The 24717-nt window shown below is 41.1% G+C and overlaps 1 protein-coding gene across 4 annotated transcripts in view; it reads right to left on the reverse strand.

Annotated features, from left to right (window-relative positions):
* Positions 1-420: 420 nt before the first annotated feature.
* PLCL2 (phospholipase C like 2) overlaps positions 421-24717 on the reverse strand; it is a 136097-nt gene continuing 111800 nt past the window's right edge. For 3 of the 4 annotated variants that reach the window (XM_033930702.1, XM_033930700.1, XM_033930701.1), the window contains exons 4-7: positions 18214-18417; positions 12131-12206; positions 6328-6437; positions 421-1333 (exon numbers count right to left, since the gene is read on the reverse strand). In XM_033930702.1, coding sequence (XP_033786593.1) covers positions 1160-1333; positions 6328-6437; positions 12131-12206; positions 18214-18417 — 564 coding nt within the window. In that variant the 3' untranslated portion in view covers positions 421-1159. Of the gene's footprint in view, positions 1334-6327; positions 6438-12130; positions 12207-18213; positions 18418-24717 lie in introns of those variants that run through there. The other variant, XR_004538091.1, reaches the window with a different exon arrangement.

Raw genomic sequence — 24717 nt, forward strand, 5'->3', positions numbered from 1 at the left:
TAGGGATCTATGGCCCTCTATACCTGTTTTTCTGTTGGACAACACAGATATGTTGTTTGATATACATTATGTTTGATCAATAATTATAAATACAAGTATGAATATCAGAATAGTAGTTTTTTGAAGAACTGCACATAAAATTATGATCACTAGTACAAAACAAAGAGATCCTTGCTGCTGTAAGGATTCATAAGTGAGCCTCTGAACAGTTTAATATTCATTCGGCTGCACCATTAGAAGCTCATAAGTACTATATTTAAAGGATGCTTGTATTCTACTAAATTCAATGTGCAGTTGGAACTTTAATTCTATTTTTTTAAAAAATTCTCCATCTAAACTAACAAATGAGATAATCCAACCTGAGATGAACTTGGCAATGTTTTAAAATTAGAGAACAAAGGTTAAAACTGAGTCAAAAACTTTGCATGTCATCATAAAACATTTTAATGTGACCATCACTTCACAAAATGGAAAAACTATTTACAGTGTGTTTGCAATGTGGTCAATGTACATTAGCTATATACATTTGCAAAAGTTTTTCGGTTTGGATTAGTTAAGTTTTTTTATACAGAATATTTTAGATTGATTTACATTTTTCTTCTGCACAATGTTTCTTATAGTGCACTGAGGTTTCGGTTGCTATTGCCTTTACATTTTTCTTTTTATTTACATTATGGCTCAAAGAAGCACACAAATTTCAAGTTGCAATTCAGATCCTTCATAACACAATAGCATTCTACAAAACTGGTAAGGATATCTTTTTTTTGTCACATTAACAATCAAATCTAATTTGAGAAGCTTTTCTTTAAAATGAAAGTTTGCCCCCTACTCTCTGTATAACATTTTTGCATATTGTGACTGATTTATCATATTGTATAGACTTACATTTGGCCAGAAACTATATGATGCCTATTTACTAAACGTTTGTCCCCATTCTGTATCAATGGGAAAAATGCCTAGTAAATGGGGCCCGTATATATTCTTCCTATGCAGTTCCATTGTGTACATTCACAGTTTTTGAAAATGATATGCAGCTTCTCTTATTGTGCTTAACAAATGTTCAAGTGCAAACAAAATGGTCTGTGCAGGTACAAATGGTTCTGGAGTTATAAACTCTTATGAGTATAAAATATAAAAAGCTTTATGTTATATTTTAGTTTCAGGTTTCATCTCCTGCTTTTTCAGCTATGACTTCCAGACTTCGTCGAGGTTTTGGTGCTTCTGCACTTCCAGTACCTGGTTTATTCAAACCACATGAAACAGCAGCATAATGAGTTTGCTTTAGGTTGTCCATAGTCTCTGTTTTAGCATATTTGAGAAGATCAGCTTGCCCCTGTAAGAATAAATGTGATTTAGAATAGGAATACTAATATGTGTCATTAGTTTTTCTCTTTAATAGAGATTTTCTTTTACTTATATTAAATATAAACAAGGATATGCAATTGTATATGGAAATTAAAAAACAAAAGGAAAAAACAGTCTATAGACATCCTAAATATCCATATTAAGGTGGTGGTGATGTAAGCGAGAGGGAATAAGAAAAAACCCAAGAAACAGCCAACCCAATAAGCTGAATGATTAATCAAGAGATATTTAAATTAGTTTGGGCTCCATTGACATCTTTTGTGGATTCGTTATAGTTGTCTTTTATCTTTATTTTCTGTTGTTTTAGCACCCACACATCCAGGGGAGGGGAGGGTACATCTTTTGTTTGGTATTATTCCCTGATAGAAAATGTTGGATGGAAGAGGGAGTTTTATTTTTGTATTGATACTGATTGATTATAAGTGCTTATTATGATTATTAATATCTGTATGTATATTGTTTTGCACTTTTTGTTAGCTTTGAAAACTTAATAAAGATTTAAAAAAAAGAAAGAGACCCACTTTGGTTTTTAGGATTTTTATGGTGTCAAAAACCTATCTTCATTCAAAAAAAGCCTTCATTGTCCATCAACAAAACTGTTAAAACAAAAGAAGTCCCTTGTTGTTACATTTACTTACCAAGCAGGTGGTGTTGGAATGCCCCCCCCCCTTGTCATATTACAGCTGAGATGTATTATCTACAGTTTAGGAAGTTAATGAAAGCTTTTCTCTTTCAAATATTTTTTAAATGTGATTACATATTAGTTGGTGTAATGTAATTTTCAAGTTGCTAGACATAGCTGGCTTTCTTCGACAAGGTTCCACATGAACGACTACTTCGGAAAATTGCGAGCCATGGAATCGAGGGCGAAATACTCACGTGGATTAAAAACTGGCTGGAGCATAGGAAACAGAGAGTGGGGGTACATGGACAATACTCAGACTGGAAGAGCATCACCAGGGGATGCCGCAGGGCTCGGTGCTTGGACCCGTGCTCTTCAACATCTTTATAAACGATCTGGACATTGGTACGATAAGTGAGATGATTAAATTTGTGGACAATACGAAGTTATTCAGAGTAGTAAAGACACAGGGGGATTGCGAAGATCTGCAACGTGACATAATCAAGCTCGAGAAATGGGCATTAACATGGTAAATGAGGTTCAACGTGGATAAGTGTAAAGTGATGCATGTTGGTAACAAAAATCTCATGCACGAATACAGGATGTGTGGACTGTTGGGCACAATGGACCACTGGTCTGACCCAGCAGCGGCAATTCTTTTGTTCCTAGGAAAGAGACTTGGGAGTTCTGATCGACAAGTCAATGAAGCTGTCCGCACAATGCACCGTCGCGACAAAAAGGGCAAACAGAATGCTAGGAATGATTAAGAAGGGGATCACGAACAGATCGAAGAAGGTTATCATGCCGCTGTACCAGGCCATGGTGCGCCTCACCTGGCGTACTGCATCCAGCACTGGTCGCCATACATGAAGAAGGACACGGTACTACTCGAAAGGGTCCAGAGAAGAGCGACTAAAATGGTTAAGGGGCTGGAGGAGTTGCCGTACAGTGAGAGATTGGAGAAACTAGGCCTCTTCTCCCTTGAAAAGAGGAGACAGAGAGGGGACATGATGGAAACATTCAAAATACTGAAGGGAATAGACTTAGCAGATAAAGACAGATTGTTCACCCTCCAAGGTAGGGATAACGAGAGGGCATTCTCTAAAGTTGAAAGGGGATAGATTCTGTACAAATGTAAGGAAGTTCTTCTTCACCCAGAGAGTGGTAGAAAACTGAAACGCTCTTCCGGAGGCTGTTATAGGGGAAAACACCCTCCAGGGATTCAAGACAAAGTTGGACAAGTTCCTGCTAAACTGGAATGTATGCAGGTGAGGCTGAACTCATTTAGAGCACTAGTCTTTGACCTGGGGGCCGCCGTGTGAGTGGACTGCTGGGCACGATGGACCACTGGTCTGACCCAGCAGTGGCAATTCTTACGTTCTTATGTACTACTTCTACTACTACTATTAATTATTTCTAGAGCACTATGAGACGTACGCAGCGCTGTACAGAGTCTCGAAGGAGAAAGACCCTGCTTGAAAGAGCTTGCAATCTAAATAGACAAGATGGACAAACAGAATGCCAGGGTGGGGGATACAGTTAGGAGGGGGAGATGGTTTACCAGCAGTGAGTTGGGTTATAAATTGAAGGCTATATCACAAAGGTGGATTATCAGTCTACTTTTAAACAAGGGAAGGGGCGTGATGGATGAACTCAGGTAGTTTATTCCAGGCATACGGGGCAACAAGATAAAAGGAACAAAATCTGGAATTGGCAGGGGAGAAGGGTATAGATAAAAGCAACTTATCTGAGGAACAGAGTTCTCGGGCAGGCATATAAGGAGAAGAGATGTGAGATACTGAGGGGATACGGCATGAACACACTTGTATGTTAGTAATAGGAGTTTAAACTGTATGTAATCATCCTCCTGGAATAGGCTCCCTCTTCCCTAGAACACTTCCCAGTTCTTAACAAATCTAAAACCTGCCTCCCTGCACCATCATCTAATCCACGAATTAAGAGTCCAGAGCTCTGTCTATCTCTTGGGCCCTACACATGGAACAAGAAGCACTTCTGAAAAAGTACCTTGGAGGTACACATCTGCTGGTACACAGCATACCAGCTCTAAAAAGAGCTCTGTGTCAGTCAGTTGTATTTATCATTGTCTAGCAGTGATTTCATGCGAATATAAAGATCATAAACAGAAAAGATCATGAACCAGGAAGGACACCTATCTACAAGGGGGCAAACCACAACTTCCCCTGAATAGCTAATATGTATCAAAAATAGCCTAAAACTATAAAAGCATCCTGAGAAAGGTGGTGGAGATAAAAACAGTGTGGGATGAACACAAAGGATCTCTAATTAGAAAATGAATGGTATAAAAAACACAACTTAAATGATTGCATGTGTGTTTGATGTGTTGAGTTATGCTTAGATGGTGACTAAAGCTATGAAGAACTAAGGCTGGTTCTGGGCAGATCTGCACAGTCTGTCCCGTATATGGCAATTTAGTTTAGGATAGGCTGGAGAGGGTTTTGACAGGAGGGGGGGGGGGTCGCGGGGTTCTCTCCTGCCGGTATTGGTTCGGGGGTGGATCGCAGCAGGAGAGATTGGGCATCTCTCCTGCCGCAGGTCACAGCAGTTCGGGGGTGGGGAGATTGCAGCAGGGGAGATGAGCCATCTCTTCTGTTGTGATCGTTGCGGGGGTGAGGGGTGGAGTCTGTAACCAGTGTTGTTTTTGATAGACACCGGTTATAGAATCCAGCTTTTAGGTGAAGGACTGGCTTGTTTTGGGTGTTTGGGACTTATGCTATTTTTTGGTTGATAATAACTGCTGAACGAAAAGGTAGACCATTCTCCAAAAAAACCAACTCATTTTGGACGTTTTTTAAAAAAAAAATGGACATTTTCCCTGCTGCTACTTTCAGCATTTAGGGCCTTAGGGGACTCAAGACATTTTTTAAATTATGCCCCTCCACGTGTTTACTTAAGGTTTCTTTGTCTAGTATTAAATTTGTTTAAAAATTAGAAACCATTCAGTGTGACATATATGCTATAACAGAGGAAATCAGTAGGGGAGGAAAAACTGTTTCACACCACTGTACCTGGTAGAGAATCCAAGTGTTAACAACAGGATGGATCAATCCTTTTGCTTTAAGTTTACATCTTCTAATGATATACATCTGTGTTGTACAATTGATCTATCCATCCAACTGAGCTCTACTAATACAAATTATCTACCATTGTTGTGTGCTATATCAAGACATTCAACCTTTCATATTTTTATAAATTCCCCCATCAAATGAAATAAAAGCTAAAAATATATGGCATCTCTAAAATGGCAAGAAACATTAGGATATCAAGAATTTTTTTAAAGCAAATTAGCCAATTATATCTTTATCACTATATCAAAAGTGCCTCTGCAACTTAGGACCCCGTAAAACTGTGAGACTGCGCATCAAAATGGCAGATGATGTTTAATGTGAACAAGTGCAAAGTAATGCACATGGGAAAGAGGAACCTGAATTATAGCTATGTGATGCAGAGTTCCATGTTAGAGGAGTCATTGCCTAGGAAAATGATCTAGGTGTCATCGTCGAGGATACACTGAAACCCTTGGCTCAATGGCTAAGAAAGCAAATAGAATGTTAGGAATTTTCAGGAAAGAAATGGAAAACAAAGATGAAAATGTTATAATGCCCTTGTATTGTTCTATGGTTCGGCCGCACCTCGAATACTGTGTTCAATTCTGGTCACCATATCTCAAGAAAGATATAGCGGAATTAGAAAAGTTACAGAGAAGGGTGATGAAAATGATAAAAGGGATGGGACAACTTCCCTATGAGGAAAGGCTAAAGTGGCTAAAGGGTTCTTCAGTTTGGAGAAGAGATGGTTCAGGGTTTATATGATAGAGGCCTATAAAATATTGAGTGGAGTGGAATGGGTAGACGATAATCACTTGCTTATTCTTTCCAAAAATACTAGAACTAGGGGGCATGTAATGAAGCTACTAAGTAGTAGATTTAAAACAAACTGGAGAATGTGGTGAAATCAGTTACCTTATCAGGGCTTAAAAAAGGTTTGGGTAATTTCTTAAAAGTGAAATCCATAGATCATTAATGAGATGGCTTGGCAAAATCCACTGCTTATTCCTATGATATGCAGCATAAAATCTGTTTTACTACTTGGGATGTAGCTAGGTACTTGGGACCTGGGTTGGTCACTGTTGGGAACAGGGTACTGGGCTTGATGGACCTTTGCTCTGTCACAGTATAGCAATTCTTATGTTCTTAGATTCTGTTTAAACCAAAGTGCATCACAAGAAATGGTCACCTGTGAATGACCAGATACACACCTGAAATAAAAACATAACTTTAGCACAAAAAGTTAATCAGTACCTTCAAAATTGTGATGTTCCAAGTAAAGCTTTCCACAGCTTTATACAACTTCCTTTCTTTTAATCCTTCTTTTGCTCCTATGGTATGTAGGTTTTCATGAAATTCCATTGCTACAGGGGGAAAAGAAAATCACCATTACAACATTAGATATTGATTTCTCAGGCTAGCAGATTTTTTTTTAAATATCCACTATTAGTAATCACCTCTGGATCTTTCCTTATGTTTGGATGAATGTGTGTTAAATTATGGCAAACCCAAACAAATGAAACTGTGGAAACAATGTTCACAGATCTAAAGTTGTAGTTTATTCAAAGAGTCTTAACAACAACAATAAAAAACTAAACTCACAATAAAATCTCTATCCTCATTAATCATCAAAGGACCCAACATGGGCCGTGTTTCGGCTAAACACGCCTTCTTCAGGGATCCAGATGTAATAATGCAGTCTTTGAGAGCTTCCAGCACTGTTATTTTGAATTCAGCTCTCAGTCTCTACAATTGGTTTTCTAGATTTTGTCCACATTTTTCAAAGGTAGCAGGATCTGAGTGTGACATAAGCAGGTGGAAGAATGACAGGCTATGACAGCTAGCACACGAGTTGTTACTGTGTGCTAGCTGTCAAGAATGTTGACAGCACAGTCAAACATACCATCACTCCAAGAAGAGGCAGTAGGTACAGCTACAATCAGTCTAGCATAGCAGACTACAATGGCACATTCTCTGATCTCCCCCAAACAACGCCCCTGCACCAATCAAATGAATAACCAAGTCTCCATACTGCCTTTCTATGGTTATGATCAAAGCACTTTACTATTATATACAGGTACTTTTTTCTGTCCCTAGTGGTTTCACAATCTAAGAGACTTTTTTTTTGTAACTGGGGCAATGGAGGGTTAAGTGGTTTCCCCTGGGGAACAAGATGCTACAGTTGGAATCTAACCTGGTTCCCTTGATTCTCAGGCCACTGCACTAATCATCAGGTTACTCATCCATTCCATTAGGCTACCCCACCCCCTCCTGTACAGCTCCATTGTCTGTCAACAAAACCTGTGCCCCCTATGTAAGCATCCTCCCACTCCCCCAAGGAGAATTGTGGCAGTGGGGTTCTGGGCAGCAATAATTAATCTTTGCTGCTGCCTAGGTTGGCACCATCATAAAAAATGTTGCTGCTGACCCCTAGCGGCAGTCTTACATTAACACAGCTAAAGTTATCTTTCCATATAAGGTGATTTATTAGGGGGTGGAGGAGAACATGGTGATTGATTCAGGGAATGCAAGGGGACTTGATCTTATAGTAAGGGTGAGGGGAGCCTACTATATTCAGTTAGTTATCCTCAGGGGTTTTGCCTGTATGACTGGGGGATCAGAGTGGAAGATCCAGAGGAGGGGGAGAGCACTACCATGACAGAACCTTTTCAGCTGGCCTTGTATAGAAAAGAGTGAAGGTTCTGGAGTCGCCATCACAATGTCCTGACCTCATCGCTGAGCCACTTTGGGGAGAACTCAAACATGCAGTTCATACCAGACAGCCAAAGAATTTACAGGGTCTGGAGGCTTTTTTTCTATAAGAATGGGCAGTCTTACCACATGAGAAAATAAAGGGTCTCATTCACAACTATCAGAAAAGATTGCAAGCTATCATTGATACAAAAGGAGACAATACACGATATTAAGAACTAAAGGGTTCATAATCAAAACTAAAAACATGTCTAAAAACCTGCCCAAGTTGGACGACCTAAAAGACAGGTTGACCAAGTGCCAATAATCAACCCAACTTTCTGGATGTGTCACGGGACTTTTTATGCCTTTGAATACCGTTGTGTGCCCAAAGCTGAAAGGGGCGTATCTGGAGGAGTGGTTAGGGCAGTATGTGGGTGGGATGGGGGCCGACCTAGATTTAGTCATCCTGCAGGGATAATCAAATGTTTTCCTAGACATCCTGGACAAAACTTAAACCTTGTGAGTTAGGTATAAGTGCCAAAAAGGTATCCAAAGTGACCAGAGACAAAGTAAAGACCCACACACACTCCCCCAGTGTTCACTGACCCTCTTCACACCCCCTCAAAGATCAGAATAAAAAAGTACATAGCTGTCTTCAGAACATCAGCACCTGGTATAGGAAAGCCTAGTAGAGCTGCACACAGGTGTCTTAAATAGCCTTGGGGTGGGGGGGAGGGGAGGAAAGAGGCTAGTGAATCAGAGAGGAGGACCCAGGCCCATAATCCACTCTAACCACTATATTTATGGTGGAACATGTGCGCCCATCAACCCCCCAAACCCTACTCTACTGTACTACAGGTGCCACCTGCAGCCATAAGGGCTATAGAGGTTGTAGATAGGTGGGTACAGTGGGTTTTGGGGGTCACCATAACCTATAAGGGAGTTCTGGTGAGATGTTTATCTGGCATCCTTTTTGTGAAGTTCACAGCAATGCCCTCTAAGGTGTCCCACTGCTCTGTTGCCATGTCTGGGTGACCAGTCCATTACAAGATTGGCCCCTCCTACGTCCAAATTGTCTTGTTCTGGGCATTTGGGACTTGGATGAAATTTTTGTCGAAAACGTGGTATAAACATAAACGTCCTGGCGGTCTAGATGAACAATAGTTTGGACGTCCAGATAGATAATTTTGGGGGAAAAAAAAAATTCTAGATGTATTTTTCAAAAATGGCCATTTTCCCACTGTGGATTTTGGACATCTAGCACCATACGTCTAAATCGGACTTGGATATATGTTTTAATTATGCCTCTCCACAGGTATGCAAACTTTTAAACAGGACCATTTTATTATTTCCTTTAATGTTACGATTTAATGATTGTGCTATTCTGTGATGCACAATGGTTTAATTTGAAAAAAACATTAAAAATAAAAGAAATATGTTTTGTCTGATCACTAATTTTCCATAAATGGTATACATCTTAAGTCAAATTCTGCCAGGGGTATGTAAATTTATGATCATAATTGAAAATTGAAGTCAAGACAAACTCTATTGTTGTGAATACATCCTATATAATAAAAGGCTAACTCGCGCATGCGCACTCCTATTTGCATGCTTCCATGATCAGTAGTTCCGTGGCCGCATGAGTGCACATGCGCGAATCCCCAGACTGGACCCCAGCGCTGGACATCCTGCTCTCCTGTGGGCTCCTCTCACGAGCCGCACCAGCGCCTGACTGAATCGCTGCGAGACGGAAGTTGCCTGGCCGCCTAACTTTCAAGCCGGTGGTGGCTCCTCAATCTCGGCTCTGCAATCAGGTGGCGAGGGAGGCGGGAAAGGCAGCATGCGCGCCCTTCCCTGCTCTCCACCTGCGGAGCGGTGGCTGCCGGCCGCTAGCACCCCCTGCCCTCTCTGTCGCCTCCCGGCTCCAGCGGCGTAGGCAGCACTATAAACACGCTGCTTCGCGCCCTTCTCTGCCGATTTCCTCTGCCGCGTCTCTGATGACATCATCGGAGACAGACGCGGCAGAGGAAATCGGCAGTAGAAGGCCGCGAAGCAGCATGTTTAAAGTGCTGCCTACGCGGCTGGAGCCCCGAGATTTGTCGGCGGTGGGAGGGTCAGGAGCAGGCCGGATCGAAAAGAAGGGGGAGGGGCCAAACGGAGCAGGGAAGAGAAGGGAAAGGAGGGGTGGGGGAAAATGCTGCTACTGCTTCTGCACAGGAAAGGGGGGGATAGGAGGGAAATGCTGTTGCTGCTGCATAGGGAAGTGGGATGGAAATGCTGCTGCACAGGGAAATGGGGAAAAATGACAGACAGACAGCGGGAGGGAGGGAGACAGAAAGAAAGACACAGGGGCAGGGAGAGGGACAGAAAGACAAACAGAGAAAGGGGACCAGAGAGAGAGTGAGCGGGAGAGGGAAAGGGGGCTGCTTTGGGGGGAGGGGTGTGCTGGTGGGAGACAGAAGGGGCCATAAAGAGATAGGGAAAGGGGGCTGCTTTGGGGGGAGGTGTGCTGGGGACAGACAGCTTTGCTCTGGGGGGAAGACAGAAGAGGGCCATGGAGAGACATTTGGGGGGGAGGTGGGTGCTGGGGGCAGACAGCTTTGCTCGGGGGGGAGGGGGAGACAGAAGGATACAGACAGCAGCCAAGGAGAGAGAGATAAAGAAACACAGACAGACACATCTATTCTAGCACCTGTTAATGTAATGGGCTTAAAGACTAGTCTAATATAATAAAATGATAGGCCGCGCATGCGCACTAAAAAAATCGTGTTCCCTGATCCCGTCGCGGAAACACGAGTGCGCATGCGCGGGTTTTACGTCACCTGCTCTCCATCTCGCGCCACCAACGATCTCTGTTCCTCACTGCCAAAACCACCACTTCCTCCTTCTCGCCGGCTCACCCGCTTTTAAAAATAAAGAGAAAAGCACTACACTGCACTAACGCTGGCTTTGCTGTCTTCTGTCCACTGCGGCCCGCCCTCTCTGATTACTTCCTGTTTCCGCTAGGGTTGGCCGCAGTGGATAGAAGACGCCGAAGCCAACGGCTGTAGCCGCCGATCTCCGTTCCTCCGGGGGGGGGGGGTCTGGGAGGAGAGGGTTCGCGGCCACTCAGCGCCCCCACCGAGGAGCCCTGCAACTTTCCACTGCCCGGGACCCGAGTCATTTGTCACCCCCCCCCCTTCCCTTTCCGCGGGCCCGACTGGCGATTTAAGCAGCGTGTCAGCAGTCTTCACACGCTGATTCGGGCCTTTCTACTGCCCTGATTTGCTCCGGACGTGCCAGAGTAAATCAGGGCAGTAGAAGGACCCGAAGCAGCGTGTGAAGAGTGCTGACACGCTGCTTTAATCGCCAGTTGGGCCCGCGGTAAGGGAAGGGAAGGGGGGTGGGGGTGGCGGTATAGGACTCGGGCCCGCGTTTGTAGTTGCGACTGTGGGAAGGGAAAGGGGGTAGAGGAAACGCTACAAGAAGAAAGACACAGGGGAAGGTGCACAGGGAACTGGTGTGGGGGGAGGGAAATGGAGGGGGAAGGAATGCTGCTTTGGACAGACAGACAGAGGAAGGAAGGGAGACAGAAAGAAAAGAAGAAAGACAGGGGCAGGGAGATATACAGAAAGACAAACAGACAAAGGGGGCCAGGAACAGAGACAGACAGAAAGAAAGACAGCGGGAGTCGCGTCAGGAGGGGTGCGGGATGCCGCAGAGGAAACTTTTCCAATGGGTGCAACTGGGCGGCTGTCGGGAGCCTCTGATCAGAGGCAGAGCAAGGTAAGTGTATCATAGGGATAAGAAGGAGGAGGGGGGGAGAAAAAGGAAGGGACGCCTACTGCTGGACAGGGGGAGAAGGAAAGAGGTGCTGATGGATGGGGAGGGGGTGGGGGTGAAGAAAAAGGAACGGAGGCCTAATGTTGGACAGGGGGAGAAGGAAGGTGCTGCTGGACAGGGGGGAGGTAAAACAAAGGGAGAAGGGCTGCTGCTGCATAAGGAGACCTGTGAAGAGGTGGTGGTGGACACAGGGGAGGTAAAAGGAAGGGAGAATGGACAGGGGGAGCATGCAAGGGGTGGTGATGGACAGCCAAGGAAAAAGAAAGACAGAAAGAAAGAAAGCAGCTAAGGAGAGAGAGAGAAAGAAATAGAGAGACACACACACATATATATTCTAGCACCCGCTAATGTACGGAAAGCGGCCAAGGGGAGAGAGAGAGAGAGAAAGAAAGAAAGAATGAAAGACAGACATACATATATTCTAGCACCCGTTAATGTAACGGGCTTAAAGACTAGTATTATATAATAATATATCAGTGTACTTTCTGAGGTAAGAAAGTGACAATTTGTTCCATTTTAGCTAAAAATAGTTTAATGTTACCTGTTTTCTGACACTGTACTATCCGTTCATAAATGCTGTCAGCATTTTCGATTAGTGCTTTGCTGGTCTGAAGTATCTATGGGTTAAATATGAAATGAATTATTAAATTTTGACTTTTTAAAAATTATTTCTAAAAACAGGCGCACACACACACACAATATATAGCCAACATAAAATAATTTCCATCAGGACAAAAGTATAGTTCTCATTTTTCACTCTCTCTCTTTAGCTATTTACATTATACAGTGGTACCTCGGAATCCGAACGCCCCAGAACTCGAACGACTTGGAATCTGAACTTTTTTTGTAGTAAATTTTGTCATGGAATTCGAACTCTGCTTTGGAATATTTGTTAATATTTTACCTTAAAATCCAGTGTATTTCCTGTTAAAATTTGAGTTTGTGGGACCCAGGAATGTATTAATCCAGTTTCTATTATTTTCAATGGGAAAAATTGTCTTGGAACTCGAACACTTTGGAACTCAAACGGGGTTCTGGAACGATTAAGTTCGGATTCCAAGGTATCACTGTACTTCATTAAACAAAACTAGAAAGATAATACAGTACTCCCCCGATATTCACAGGGATTCCGTTCCAGGAACCCCTGCGAATATAAATAAAAAGCGAATACGGTTTTTCGCCTGGTGAGGCTGGAGAGGCAGGAGAGGACAGCTGGAGCGCCGGTGAGTGAAGGAAATCACTCACAGTATGTATGATATGACCGCCTCTTCCTGTACTAAAGTCGGGCTTCACCAATCAGGAGTTGCTTTGACACGCAGCTCCTGATTGGTGAAGCCTGACTTTAGTACAGGAAGAGGCGGTTGGAGAATACTGAGAATGACCAGGTCCCCGAACCGCAAATTCGCAGGGGAACACTGTACATTGAAAACCAGATATTACAACAAAGAAAAATGCAAACTCTCCATAGGTAAAAAAAAAAGAAAGAAAGAGGGAGAACACTCAGGAAACAGGGGTTCATCAAACTAAACTAAATTAAAGCTTAACTTTGTATACCGAGTCATCATTCTGAGAAGGCTCGACTCAGTTTACAGCAATTAAATAAACAGGGAATGATTTACAAATGATAAATAAATGATAATAGCAAAATTTCAAAAGAATTAATTTTCAAAATGTTTGGCAAATTGAGTAGTTTTTAAAGATTTACAGAAAAATTGAAACGAACCGGAACTCCTAAAAAATAAAAAGGGGAGATCATTCCAGAATTGAGAGAATTTAAAGACCAAAAATTGACTGAAGATCTTGACTCCTTTAATCCCTTTTTTAAAAGGAAGGGAGAGTTTAAATTGTTAGATACCTCTTGCAAAGGAGAATCGGTAAACGTTCCAAAATAAAGGAATAAGAGGATTAAAGATACCATGTAGAATTTTAAGAGAAATACAAGCACATTTAAATTGAATTTTAAAATAAACCGGGAGCCAATGAAGACTCTGAAGCAAAGGGTTCACATGGTTTACATTTTCCAAAGATCAGCTTCGCAGCAGTATTCTGAATTAACTGTAATCTATGAAGATAAATTTTTGTAATGCCGAGGTAGATAGCGTTACAGTAATCAAGACGAGATAATATAATTGATTGAACTAAGATAGAAAAATGATGGTGATGAAAAAGATGTCTAACCTTCCTCAGCATTCGCAAACTAAAGAATCATTTCTTGACCAAGGAATTTATTTGGTCCTTAAAGGAAAGAGAGGAATCAAAAAGGACTTGGCAGAGAACTCAGTTGGTAAGGAGGACCCAGATACCAGAGCTACAGTAGGAGGAAGACAGTCATCTTGGACCTAACCACAAAAGCTTAGTTTTAGTTGTATTAAGCTTCATCCGGACAGATAAAGCCCAGGCTTGAAGTTTGTAAATGCAAAGATTTACTTGGGAAACTAGATTGGTAATATCCGGATCAATCTCAATCAATATAAAGATATCATCCGCATAAGTGAATAACATTTCCCAAGCTGACAGCTTAAAGGTGTTCAGTGTGGTCATATAGAGATTGAATAAAATTGGAGAGAGTGGGGAGCCTTGAGGAACCCCACAGGGAGGCTGCCAGGAATTGGAGATATAGCCTTCAATATATACTGAATTGGAATGGTACAGAAGAAATTTAGAAAACCAATCCAAAACAACCTGATGGAGACCTATATCTGAAAGTAGCTGAAGTAAAATATCATGATGTACTACATCAAACGCTGCAGATAAATCGAACTGGAGTAGAATAGAACATTTATTTTGAAGATGAATTTGTTGAATTTTTGAAAGAAAAGAAATCAATAAGGTTTCAGTACTAAAATTAGAGCGAAATGTTGAAACGGTTGAAGTAAAGAAATTTCTCCAAATAGTTAGTGAGTTGACCATATACAATCGATTCTAACATTTTTGTTAATAAAGGTATATTAACAATTGGTTGGTAGTGAGAGGGGACTGTAGGATCTAAATCTACTTTTTTAGAAAAGGAATAAGTGTTATTTGTCCCATGAATTGTGAAAAGTAACCATTTTCTAAAGAGAAATTCAGTAAAATGGTTAACCATGTTATAGCTTGAGAAGGAATATTAAGAAAACAGATATGACGGAAAAGGGTCCAGTGAACATTTATATTTTCTCATCTTTTCACACAGTCTAGAAACTTGAAGTTCAGATACTGGAGTGAAAGAACACCAATAGCGATCAGCTGGAATCTCCTCTACAGAAGTTTTGAAAATATGTAGGAAGATACTCAGTTTCGCTTGTGGGAAAAGATTGTCTAATGAGAGAGATTTTATCTTGAAAAAAACAAGCTAGAGTATCAGCAGAGGGAGATGAAGAATGGTCAGATTTAGAATCAGAGTTGGTCAAAGAACACCAGAGTTTAAAAAGGGTGCCACTCTGGTTATTGGACTTAGCTATTTTACAACCATAGTAAGATTTCCTTGCTTTACTAATTTCGAAATTATATATTCTAATTGTACTTCTTCAGTTTAATTTGTCCAAGTCTGAATGAGATTTTTTTCCATTTCTTTTCTAACTTTCTACAATTTTGTTTCATAACTCTATGGTAAGGTAAAAACCATGGTGCATTTCGAACATAAGAAATGGTGTTAATAGCATGAAGCAAGTATATCATAGTTATCCTAAACAATACCCAAGTGTCTGATAGTGGTTCACTAAAACTTGAACCACCCATTTCTCCAGAAATATTTTAACAGAAACCTTTTCTCAGAAGCTTTATAAATTGTGTTGGCTCATTGAAAATATAATGGGTATTCTCTAATTTCATACGGCATTTATGCAGAAATTGCAGAAAAAAAACTTTTCTGCCTCAATAAGAACATAAGAACATAAGAAATGCCTCCGCTGGGTCAGACCCGAGGTCCATCGCGCCCAGCAGTCCGCTCACGCGGCGGCCCAACAGGTTCAGGACCTGTGCAGTAAATTTCTATCTATACCCCTCTATCCCCTTTTCCAGCAGGAATTTGTCCAAACCTTTCTTAAACCCCAGTACTGTACTCTGCCCTATAACTTCCTCTGGAATTGTATTCCAGGTGTCCACCACCCGTTGTGGACAAAACATCTTAGTGTAATTCAAGAAACCATGGGCTCCTTTTACTAAGATGCGCTAGAATTTTTAGGGCACGCAGGAAATTGCCGCGTGCTACGCTTCTAGAACTAATGCCAGCTCAATGCTGGCGTTAAGGTCACAGCAGTTCACAGGTCACAGAAGTTCACAGCAGTGCCCTGTAAGGTACCCCACTATTTAGGTGCCATGTCTGGGTGTTCAGTCCATCACTTTGCAGACCCCTCCCATGTCCAACAGGGCTTGTTCTAAGCATTTTGGACTTGGATGAAAAGTTGGATGAAAATGTGGTATACAGATGGACGATTTAGCAGCTTGGATGATCAGATCAGCAGGATGTATAGTTAGATGATTTTTGAAATGAAACAAAATTTGGACGTATTTTTCAAAAATGTGTGCTAAGCTATTTTTTTTTAACTTTGGACGACTTGCGACTTGGACGAAAACAGACTTAGACGTTCCTTTCAATTATGCCCCTCCGCGAGTCTTGACATATCCCGCTATGATCAGATCTGCCTGACTACAAGAGAGGATGATACAAGTTTTCAAAGTTTCAAGTTTTATTAGAAATTTGATATTCTGCCTATTGGATTTCTAAGCGGAGTACAAATGAGTCTACAATAAAAAGTAAATTCTTGGGGACATAGACTATAAGACATACTGGTACATTAAGGTAGAGGGGTAGAACTACATAGCTTAAAGGAAAGAGAGACAATAATGGGAAGAACAGTTGGTGGGAACCTTCTGTAAGTATTAATAAGATAAACTAAGAGGAAAGGTGCTGCATTAAAGTTCAAAAGCGTCTTTAAATAAAAATGCTTTCAGTTTTGTTTTAAATCATTCCAAGGATAGTTCTTCTCGTAAATCTGCTAGCATGGCATTCCAGAGCATGGGAGCTGTAACGGAAAAGATCGGTGACCAGTGGAGTGCCGCAGAGCTCGGTCCTGGGTCCACTCCTTTTCAACATATTCATAGGGGATCTGACTCAAGGGCTTCAAGGTAAAATAACACTATTCGCCGATGACGCCAAACTATGTAATATAGTAAATGAATGCAGTTTACAGAATTATATGGCGCAGGACCTGCTTACATTGGAAAGTTGGTCCTCAACCTGGCAGCTAGGCTTCAATGCTAAGAAATGTAAGGTCATGCACCTCGGAAGCGGAAATCCATGCAGGACGTACTTCTTGAACGGAGAAACTTTAACTAGGACTTCAGCAGAACGAGATTTAGGAGTAATCATCAGTGCAGACATGAAAACTGCCAATCAAGTGGAGAAGGCTTCATCTAAGGCAAGGCAGATATTGGGTTGTATCAATAGAAGTTTCGTCAGCCGAAAGCCTGAAGTCATAATGCCGTTGTACAGGGCCATGGTGAGACCTCATCTGGAGTACTGTGTGCAATTCTGGAGGCCACATTACAGTAAAGATGTGTGCAGAATTGAATCGGTTCAACGGACGGCCACCAGGATGATCTCGGGGCTCAAGGGTCTCTCGTACGAAGAGAGACTGAACAAATTGCAGCTCTACACTCTTGAGGAACGTAGGAAGAGGGGAGACATGATCGAAACATTTAAGTACCTCACGGGACGTGTCGAAGTGGAAGATGATATTTTCTTTCTCAAGGGACCCTCGGCCACAAGAGGGCACCCGCTCAAACTCAGGGGCAGAAAATTTCATGGCGACACCAGAAAGTATTTCTTCACAGAGAGAGTGGTTGATCATTGGAACAAGCTTCCAGTGCAGGTGATCGAGGCAGACAGCGTGCCAGACTTTAAGAATAAATGGGATACCCATGTGGGATCCCTACGAGGGTCAAGATAAGGAAATTGGGCCATTAGGGCATAGACAGGGGGTGGGTAAGCAGAGTGGGCAGACTTGATGGGCTGTAGCCCTTTTCTGCCGTCATCTTCTATGTTTCTATGTTTCTATGATTGATGCATGCTAAGCTGTTGTAATGAAGCGATATGTAAGAGGCGTTGGGTGTTAAATCTCAGGGTTTTAGCCTGGGTATAAGGGATCAGGAGTCTGTTTAAGAATTCCGGAAGATTTGTGTTGCTATTTTAAATGTTAATAGTAGAATTTTGTATGTAATTGTGTGTCACTGGCAGTCAGTGGGCTTTTATTAAAAGTGGAGTGACGTGGTCAAATTTTTTTTGCATTCTCTATGATTTTTATGGCAGTGTTCTGAATAATTTGCTAGTGCCTTAGCTCCTTTTGCGTATTTCCCAGTTTACTATCTAAATAGAAATGGCATGCTTTATCTTAACACTCCTAACTCTTCCAAGGTAAACTTTTATGGGCTTCAGACTACTCCAGGAAGGTGGCGACAGTAGTCTTTTGCCTTTTAATTAGGGCTTCTGATTTTAGGTTTTAACCAATTATAATGAATGTGATTGTTAGGCAACTGGATAGACAAAAAAGGCATGATATTTAAGGTCTTTTGCAAACAGAACATATACATTTGTTTAAAAAAAAAAAGTTTCTGGTAACACACTTATAAATGAGGGTAACTCACCACATCATATGCTGTAACAATTTTTTTCAAAACTTCTGGCACTGCCCCTTGGCATTCCATTGTAGGATACTGATCACTGAGGTTCATTACCAACAATGGTGAATTGTCAGGCCCAATCAAGCGTGTCGACAGTGCCAAAATACACTGCATAATATTTGCAACAGGAGAGAGGCCACACAACTCCTTGAATGAAGCTAATGCATTCTGTTGGAGAAAAAAAAGGGTTATTTTGCCATTTAATATTGAATTTTACATCTGAGATTTTTGTTTACTCAACTAGTTCTGCAGCCTCAGAGAAACAGACTAATTTATGTATTATTTATTTTTAAAATTTATATACCGTCTATATCTAGATGGTTTCCATATAAACAGCATGGTATAAAATTAACATTACAAAAAGCGGAGTCTTCATGACATTTCTTGCCCACCTCCATCTATTGCCTGTACAAATAGAAATATTTCCTTACATGAAAGCAGATACAAATAGCTTTGTTTTCAATAGTTTTTTAAATTTCAATCTGTCAGCACAAAGGCATAATTGCCCTATCAATGTGGTCCACATTTTAACACATGCCACACAAAAAGCAGCTGCTCGAGTCTCAGCATATCCCACTTTAGTCAATGCTTCAAGTAACATAGCATTTTCTGAACGCAGTACTCTACAGTATAACATCAGCAATTACTTAATATATAAAGGTATTGGATAGTAAAATGTTTGACAAACCATCAAGATTACTTTAATTGGACTCTGTTCTACTGGTAATCAGTGCAACTTTTAAAGGATTGGGGTTATGTGCTCATTTCTTGAAATGCCCATAACCAACTGTGCTGCTGCATTTTGGACCAACTGCGACACACTGCTCCTTTTTTTAGTTATTCCAAGGTACAGTGCGTTACAGTAGTCTAATCTGGAGATAACCATTCCCTGAACTACAGTTCTAAAATCAAAAGGTATCAGCATCGGTTTTTAGCAATGTGTATATGAAAGTAGCCAAAAGAGGCCTGTCTGCAAGTGCAGATACCAACAAGTTTCTTCAAAGACTCTGCATATGTATCATATCTCTTTAGTTTTATGAAACAATTATAACAATAAAACTCGAATGTCTTTACTGGCTTAGAATAAAGCAAATTGGATTCACACTACTTTATTTCCATTTCTGTGACTTGCTTATAATAGAAGTTCAGATGTGATCATTTTATATGACCTATTCTGATGCACTGGCATGAATTTCAGAAAGCTTCCAGTTTGTTAACATAGGGCTGGCTCTTTACTTATAGCAGGTATTCTCCAAGGACAACAGGGTATCAGCCCTCACATATGTCACTCAAATGAAGCCTGGTATGGTAAAATATTTAACAAATCTCCTTTACTAGGTAGAGTTTTCTAAACAGGTAAACTACACATATGTGGAACTTTCTATGCTGTTGTCATCATATGAAGCCATCTTAGTTGTTTTGAAGTTAGTAAAAGCCAGCTCAGCTCTCTGGGAAGATACTGTGGTATTATGTAGACTTCTACTATCTTGTCTACCAAAATTACTCCAAATGCCTAATGATAACTCATCCAGAAACATGCCGGAAGAACATCCAATAATAATAATAATTTATTTTCTTGTATACTGCCCAACCAGTAGTTCTGGGCAGTTCACAACAGGAGAATACCGAGACATTTCAGCACATGGTACAGTTTCATAGAACATACTATCTACGTAAATCTAAAATTATATAATAAAAGTAATACAATTGTTAAAAACATTCAAGTACAATGTTAAAAATTATTTAAAAAATTAAAACATACTATGACAATAAGAATAGAAACAAGACCTCATTTAAATATATCAAAATTAATATTCCTAAATGTGAAGTAAGAATTAGATTGAACAATCATCGGACTTAGACAGGAGTTCATCTTCCCAGCTTGATACTCTAAAGTCCTGTCTAAAAAGGTCTTAAAACAACAGGCTTTTGGAGTAGGGAAGATGAACTTTCCAGAATTTCTAGTTCCTTTTGTTGAATAAGAAAGTTTCAGATAGGAGGACAAATATGAGGGAGATAATCCAAAAAGCACCTTATAACAAATGCATCCGAACTTAAAAAGCACTCTGCCCCAAAAGGCAACCAATGCAACTTTGTATAAAAAGGGCTAACATGATCATACTTTTTAAGATTAAAAATTAGGTGAACTGCAGCATTTTGCACCAACCGAAGTCTTAATATAATCTTTTTAGGTAACCCCAAATAAATTATATTACAATAGTCTAAAGTTGATAATACAATAGATTGAACCAGTAACCAAAAATATTTGCCGTCAAAAAACTTTTTAATGGCTCTTAATTTCCGTAAAAAAGCATAACTTTTTTTAATTAATAAATCTGTATGTTTCCTAAATCTGTATGTTTCCTAATGTGCGATCCAAAGTAACCCTCAGAATTTTCAAATTAGACGCTATCTTGAAATTTTGGCCCTTCAGTTGGATACTTTTTTCTTGAATTTTCTCATTAGGGCTTGCCAAAAAAACCTTGTTTTTTCAGGATTAAGCTTCAACCTAATCTGTAGCATCCATAATTCTACCTTTTCTAAGATTATAGAAATTCGAGTAATCAATTCATTTGAGATGTTCTTACAAGGTAGCAATATAGAGATGTCGTCTGCATAAATGTAAAACATTATTTCTAGACTTTGGATTAAATGCACCAGGGACACTAAATAGACATTAAACAACATTGGCGATAAAGGAGAGCCCTGCGGTACTCCACATGAGTTCCTCCAAGAGGGAGAATATTTCTCATCAGAAAACACCCTCTGAACCAATTTTGTACCTTACCACTGATCCCAATTGAGTCCAAGCAGTTTAACAGTTTAGTAGAGTAGCCTCAACTAAAAAAAGTGTTTACACCTTCACATTAAATAAAGAGACTGATCAAAAATGGAATCCATGGGAGACAGAAACCTCTGCAATCCAAGAGTAAAATCAAAGCTCATCTCACTTTTCCAAAAGCACACCTGGATGAGTACCCAAGCCCTTGAGATAATGTTTTATGGACAGAGGAATCAAAAACAGAAGTGTTTGGAAAACTGTTTCCATTATGTCTGGACAGTACTACGGTACTACTACTTATTATTTCTATAGCACTACTAGACATATGTAGTGTTGTACATTAAAACATTCAAAAGGTAGTCCCTGTTCAGTAGAGCTTACAATCTAATCAAACAGGCAAACAGGACAAGTAGGTGGTTATGATGTTTCTCAGGCATGGATACTTTAACAAGCAAGTGGGGTTAGGAGTTAAAAGCAACCTCAAAAAAGTGGGCTTTTAGCCTGGATTTGAATACTGCCAGGTACGGAGTTTGATGTACTGGGAGAAAATAGGAGGGTGGAAAAAAGCCAAGCCTTCCAGATGTCCTAAAAAGGACAGTTATGTTCCAAATGTGTCATTAGATAAAAAAGTTTTAATTTTTACTTGAAATGGTTTAGAGTTAATTCTTATTTTAAATAACCTGGGGTGGAGTTCCATAGAGAAGGAGCAGTGACTGAAAATAAATTAAGACGCATTGCGTTTGTGTGTCTCAGTTATGGAATGACAAGGAGATTTTGTGAGGCAGAACAAAGAGATCTGTGGGGAGAGTATGGTATAAGTAAATTATTGATAAACTCTGGTAGATTGCTTGTTTTTGACTTAAAAGTTAATAAGAGGATCTTGTATGTCAGGGGTGCCCACACTTTTTTGGCTTGCGAGCTACTTTTAAATGACCAAGTCAAAATGATCTACCAACAATAAAATTTTAAAAAACACAAAGCACACTGTACGCAGAGAAAATGTTAATTATCATTTATATTCGGGGGGGGGGGGGGGGGGGAGAGTTTCCCCAAAGAGGTCAAGGCAGATAACGTTAAAATATGCAATGTCACCTCAGTTACAACTATACAAAATTAGATAAATATACCCCCCTCCCTTTTTACTAAACTGTGATAGCACTTTTTAGCGCAGTGAATGCACTGTGCTGCTCTCAACACTCATAGGCTCCCTGCACTAAAATCCACTACTGTGGTTTAGTAAAAGGGGGCCATGGTGCAAAATATAGACAGCAGACATAAATTCTCAAAATGGACACATTTTGATCACTAAACTTAAAATAAAATCATTTTTCCTACCTTTGTTGTCTGGTGATTTCATGAGTCTCTGGTTGCACTTTCTTCTTCTGACTGCATGCAATATTTTTTCCCTTTCTGCCTCCTGCATGCTTCGTTTCCTCCAGACCTCATTCCATTCACCAACCATCTCTGTCCTTCCATGTGTCCAACTTTTTCTTCCTCTCTCCCTGCCTGCCCCCTGCCACCCGACACACTCCATTCCCTCCCCCTTTTCCTTCCTCTCTCCCTGCCCCCCTCCCCTTTCTTTCTTTCTGTCTCCCTGCCCCTCTTTCTTACTTTCTTTCTCTCTGCTGTCTTTCTTTCTGTCTCCCTGCCACCTTTCTTTCTGTCTCCTTGCCCCCCTTTCTTTCTTTCTGTCTCCCCGTTCTGTCTCCCTGTCTTTCTGTCTCCCCTTTTTCTCCCCAAGCCACCACCGGGGCTGTCATCTGGAAACAGGCACCCAAGCCACCGCCGATGTCTGGGAATAGGCCCCCAAACCACCACTGCCGTTGCCGCCGAGTTCTCCCTATTTCCCAATGCCACAACAGATCACCAGCCTTCCCCTCTCCCCACCCTCCCAAGACATCAATTCTGAAGTCGGAGAGGAAGTTCTGGGCCAGCCAGGGGGGCAGGCTGGCTTGCCCGGCGCTTCTGTAGTCATTGCTGGCATGTTGTGGCATTGGGGAACAGGGAGAATGCAAAGCCACCGTGAGTCTATTGCGGAGCCTGGGATGGGCTCCGCGATTGACTCGCGTTGCCTTTGCGATCGACTGGTCGATCATGATCAACCTTTTGGGCACCCCTGTTATATGTGATTCTATGCTCAATAGGTAACAAATGGGCTTTTTTCAGTAGCAGAGAAATGTGATCAAATTTTTTTGCCTGGAATATTATTTTGATTGCAGTGTTCTGCCCAATTTGAAGATGCCTAATTCTATTTGTGTTGTTTCCTTACAGTAGTCAAGACATGAAATAACGAGAGAATGAATTAATATAGTTAGAGATGTTTGGTCCAGAATTTTAGAAAGTGAACAAATCATACGCAGACGATAGATGCACTTCCGGACTACCGCACTAATTGGATTGTAATATGAAAGTTTACTGTCCAACCAGGGGAGGAGGGTGGATTGTGAGAATATCTGCCTACTGTCTCTGAATAACACCTGTTACAGTAAGTAACTGCTTTATCCCAAGACAAGCAGGCAGCTTATTCTCACATGTGGAACGCCCTAGCTTTCTATAATAGGATGGAGGGAGTGTTGGCCATTAAGAAAACAAATTTTGCAATACTGCAATACTTCCAATCGAAACTTGGAACAAACACAAGGGTGATCAGAAGAAGTATCACAGGGCAGTGAGGGATGCCAAAAAGGACTATGAGGAGAAAATAGCGCAGGAGGCCAAAAACTTCAAGCCCTTCTTCAGGTACGTGAAAGGGAGAAAACCCGCAAAAGAGGTGGCGGGACCGCTGGACGACCAGGGAAGAAAAGGGTACATCAAGGAAGACAAACAAATCGCAGACAGACTAAATTCATTCTTTGCGTCTGTCTTTACAAAGGAAGACACTACAACAATTCCAGAAGCAGGTGAAAGGTATGGAGAACCTGGATTAAGAGGAAAGACTTAAGAGATTGGGGTTGTTCTCCCTTGAGAAAAGGAGACTACGAGGGGATATTATCGAGACATTCAAAATACTGAAAGGAATAGACAAAATAGAGCAGGAAAAAACGTTATTTACAATGTCCAATGTGGCACGGACAAGAGGACATGGGCTGAAGATAAGGGGGGACAAGTTCAAGACAAATATCAGGAAGTTCTGCTTCACGTAACAAGTGGTGGACACCTGGAATGCTCTCCCAGAAGAGGTAATTGCGGAATCCACCGTTCTAGGATTTAAGGGTAAGTTAGATGTACATCTCCTTATGAGTGGCATGAAGTGACATGGGTAAGGGTAAGCTAGATGCACTTCTCTTTATGAGAAGCTTAGAGCTATATGGGGACCAAAACTATGCCAGGGTACACCTGGCGGGGCCTCGCCAGACTTGATGGACCTTGGGTCTGTTCCGGAGATGGTGCTTCTTATGTTCTTATGCTTGGCCAAAGTGACCATCTCATTTGGAATAAGATTCCAGACAGTAGTGAGACATGAACATATGAACAGAGGATCAAGTAGCAGCTTTACAGATCTCATCAATAGGAGTACAATGTAAGAAAGCAACTGAAGCTGCCATAGCGCAGACTTTGTGGGCTGTCACACGACCCCCAAGTTGCAGTCCAGTCTGAGCATAAAAGAAGGCAATACAGGCCGCCAACCATGTGGTTATAGTTCTCTTGCATACAGGCCGGCCCAACCTGTTAGGATAAAAGGAGAT

The sequence above is a fragment of the Geotrypetes seraphini genome, chromosome 2 (genome assembly GCF_902459505.1).
Source record: "Geotrypetes seraphini chromosome 2, aGeoSer1.1, whole genome shotgun sequence".
NCBI classification, from domain to species: Eukaryota; Metazoa; Chordata; class Amphibia; order Gymnophiona; family Dermophiidae; genus Geotrypetes; species Geotrypetes seraphini.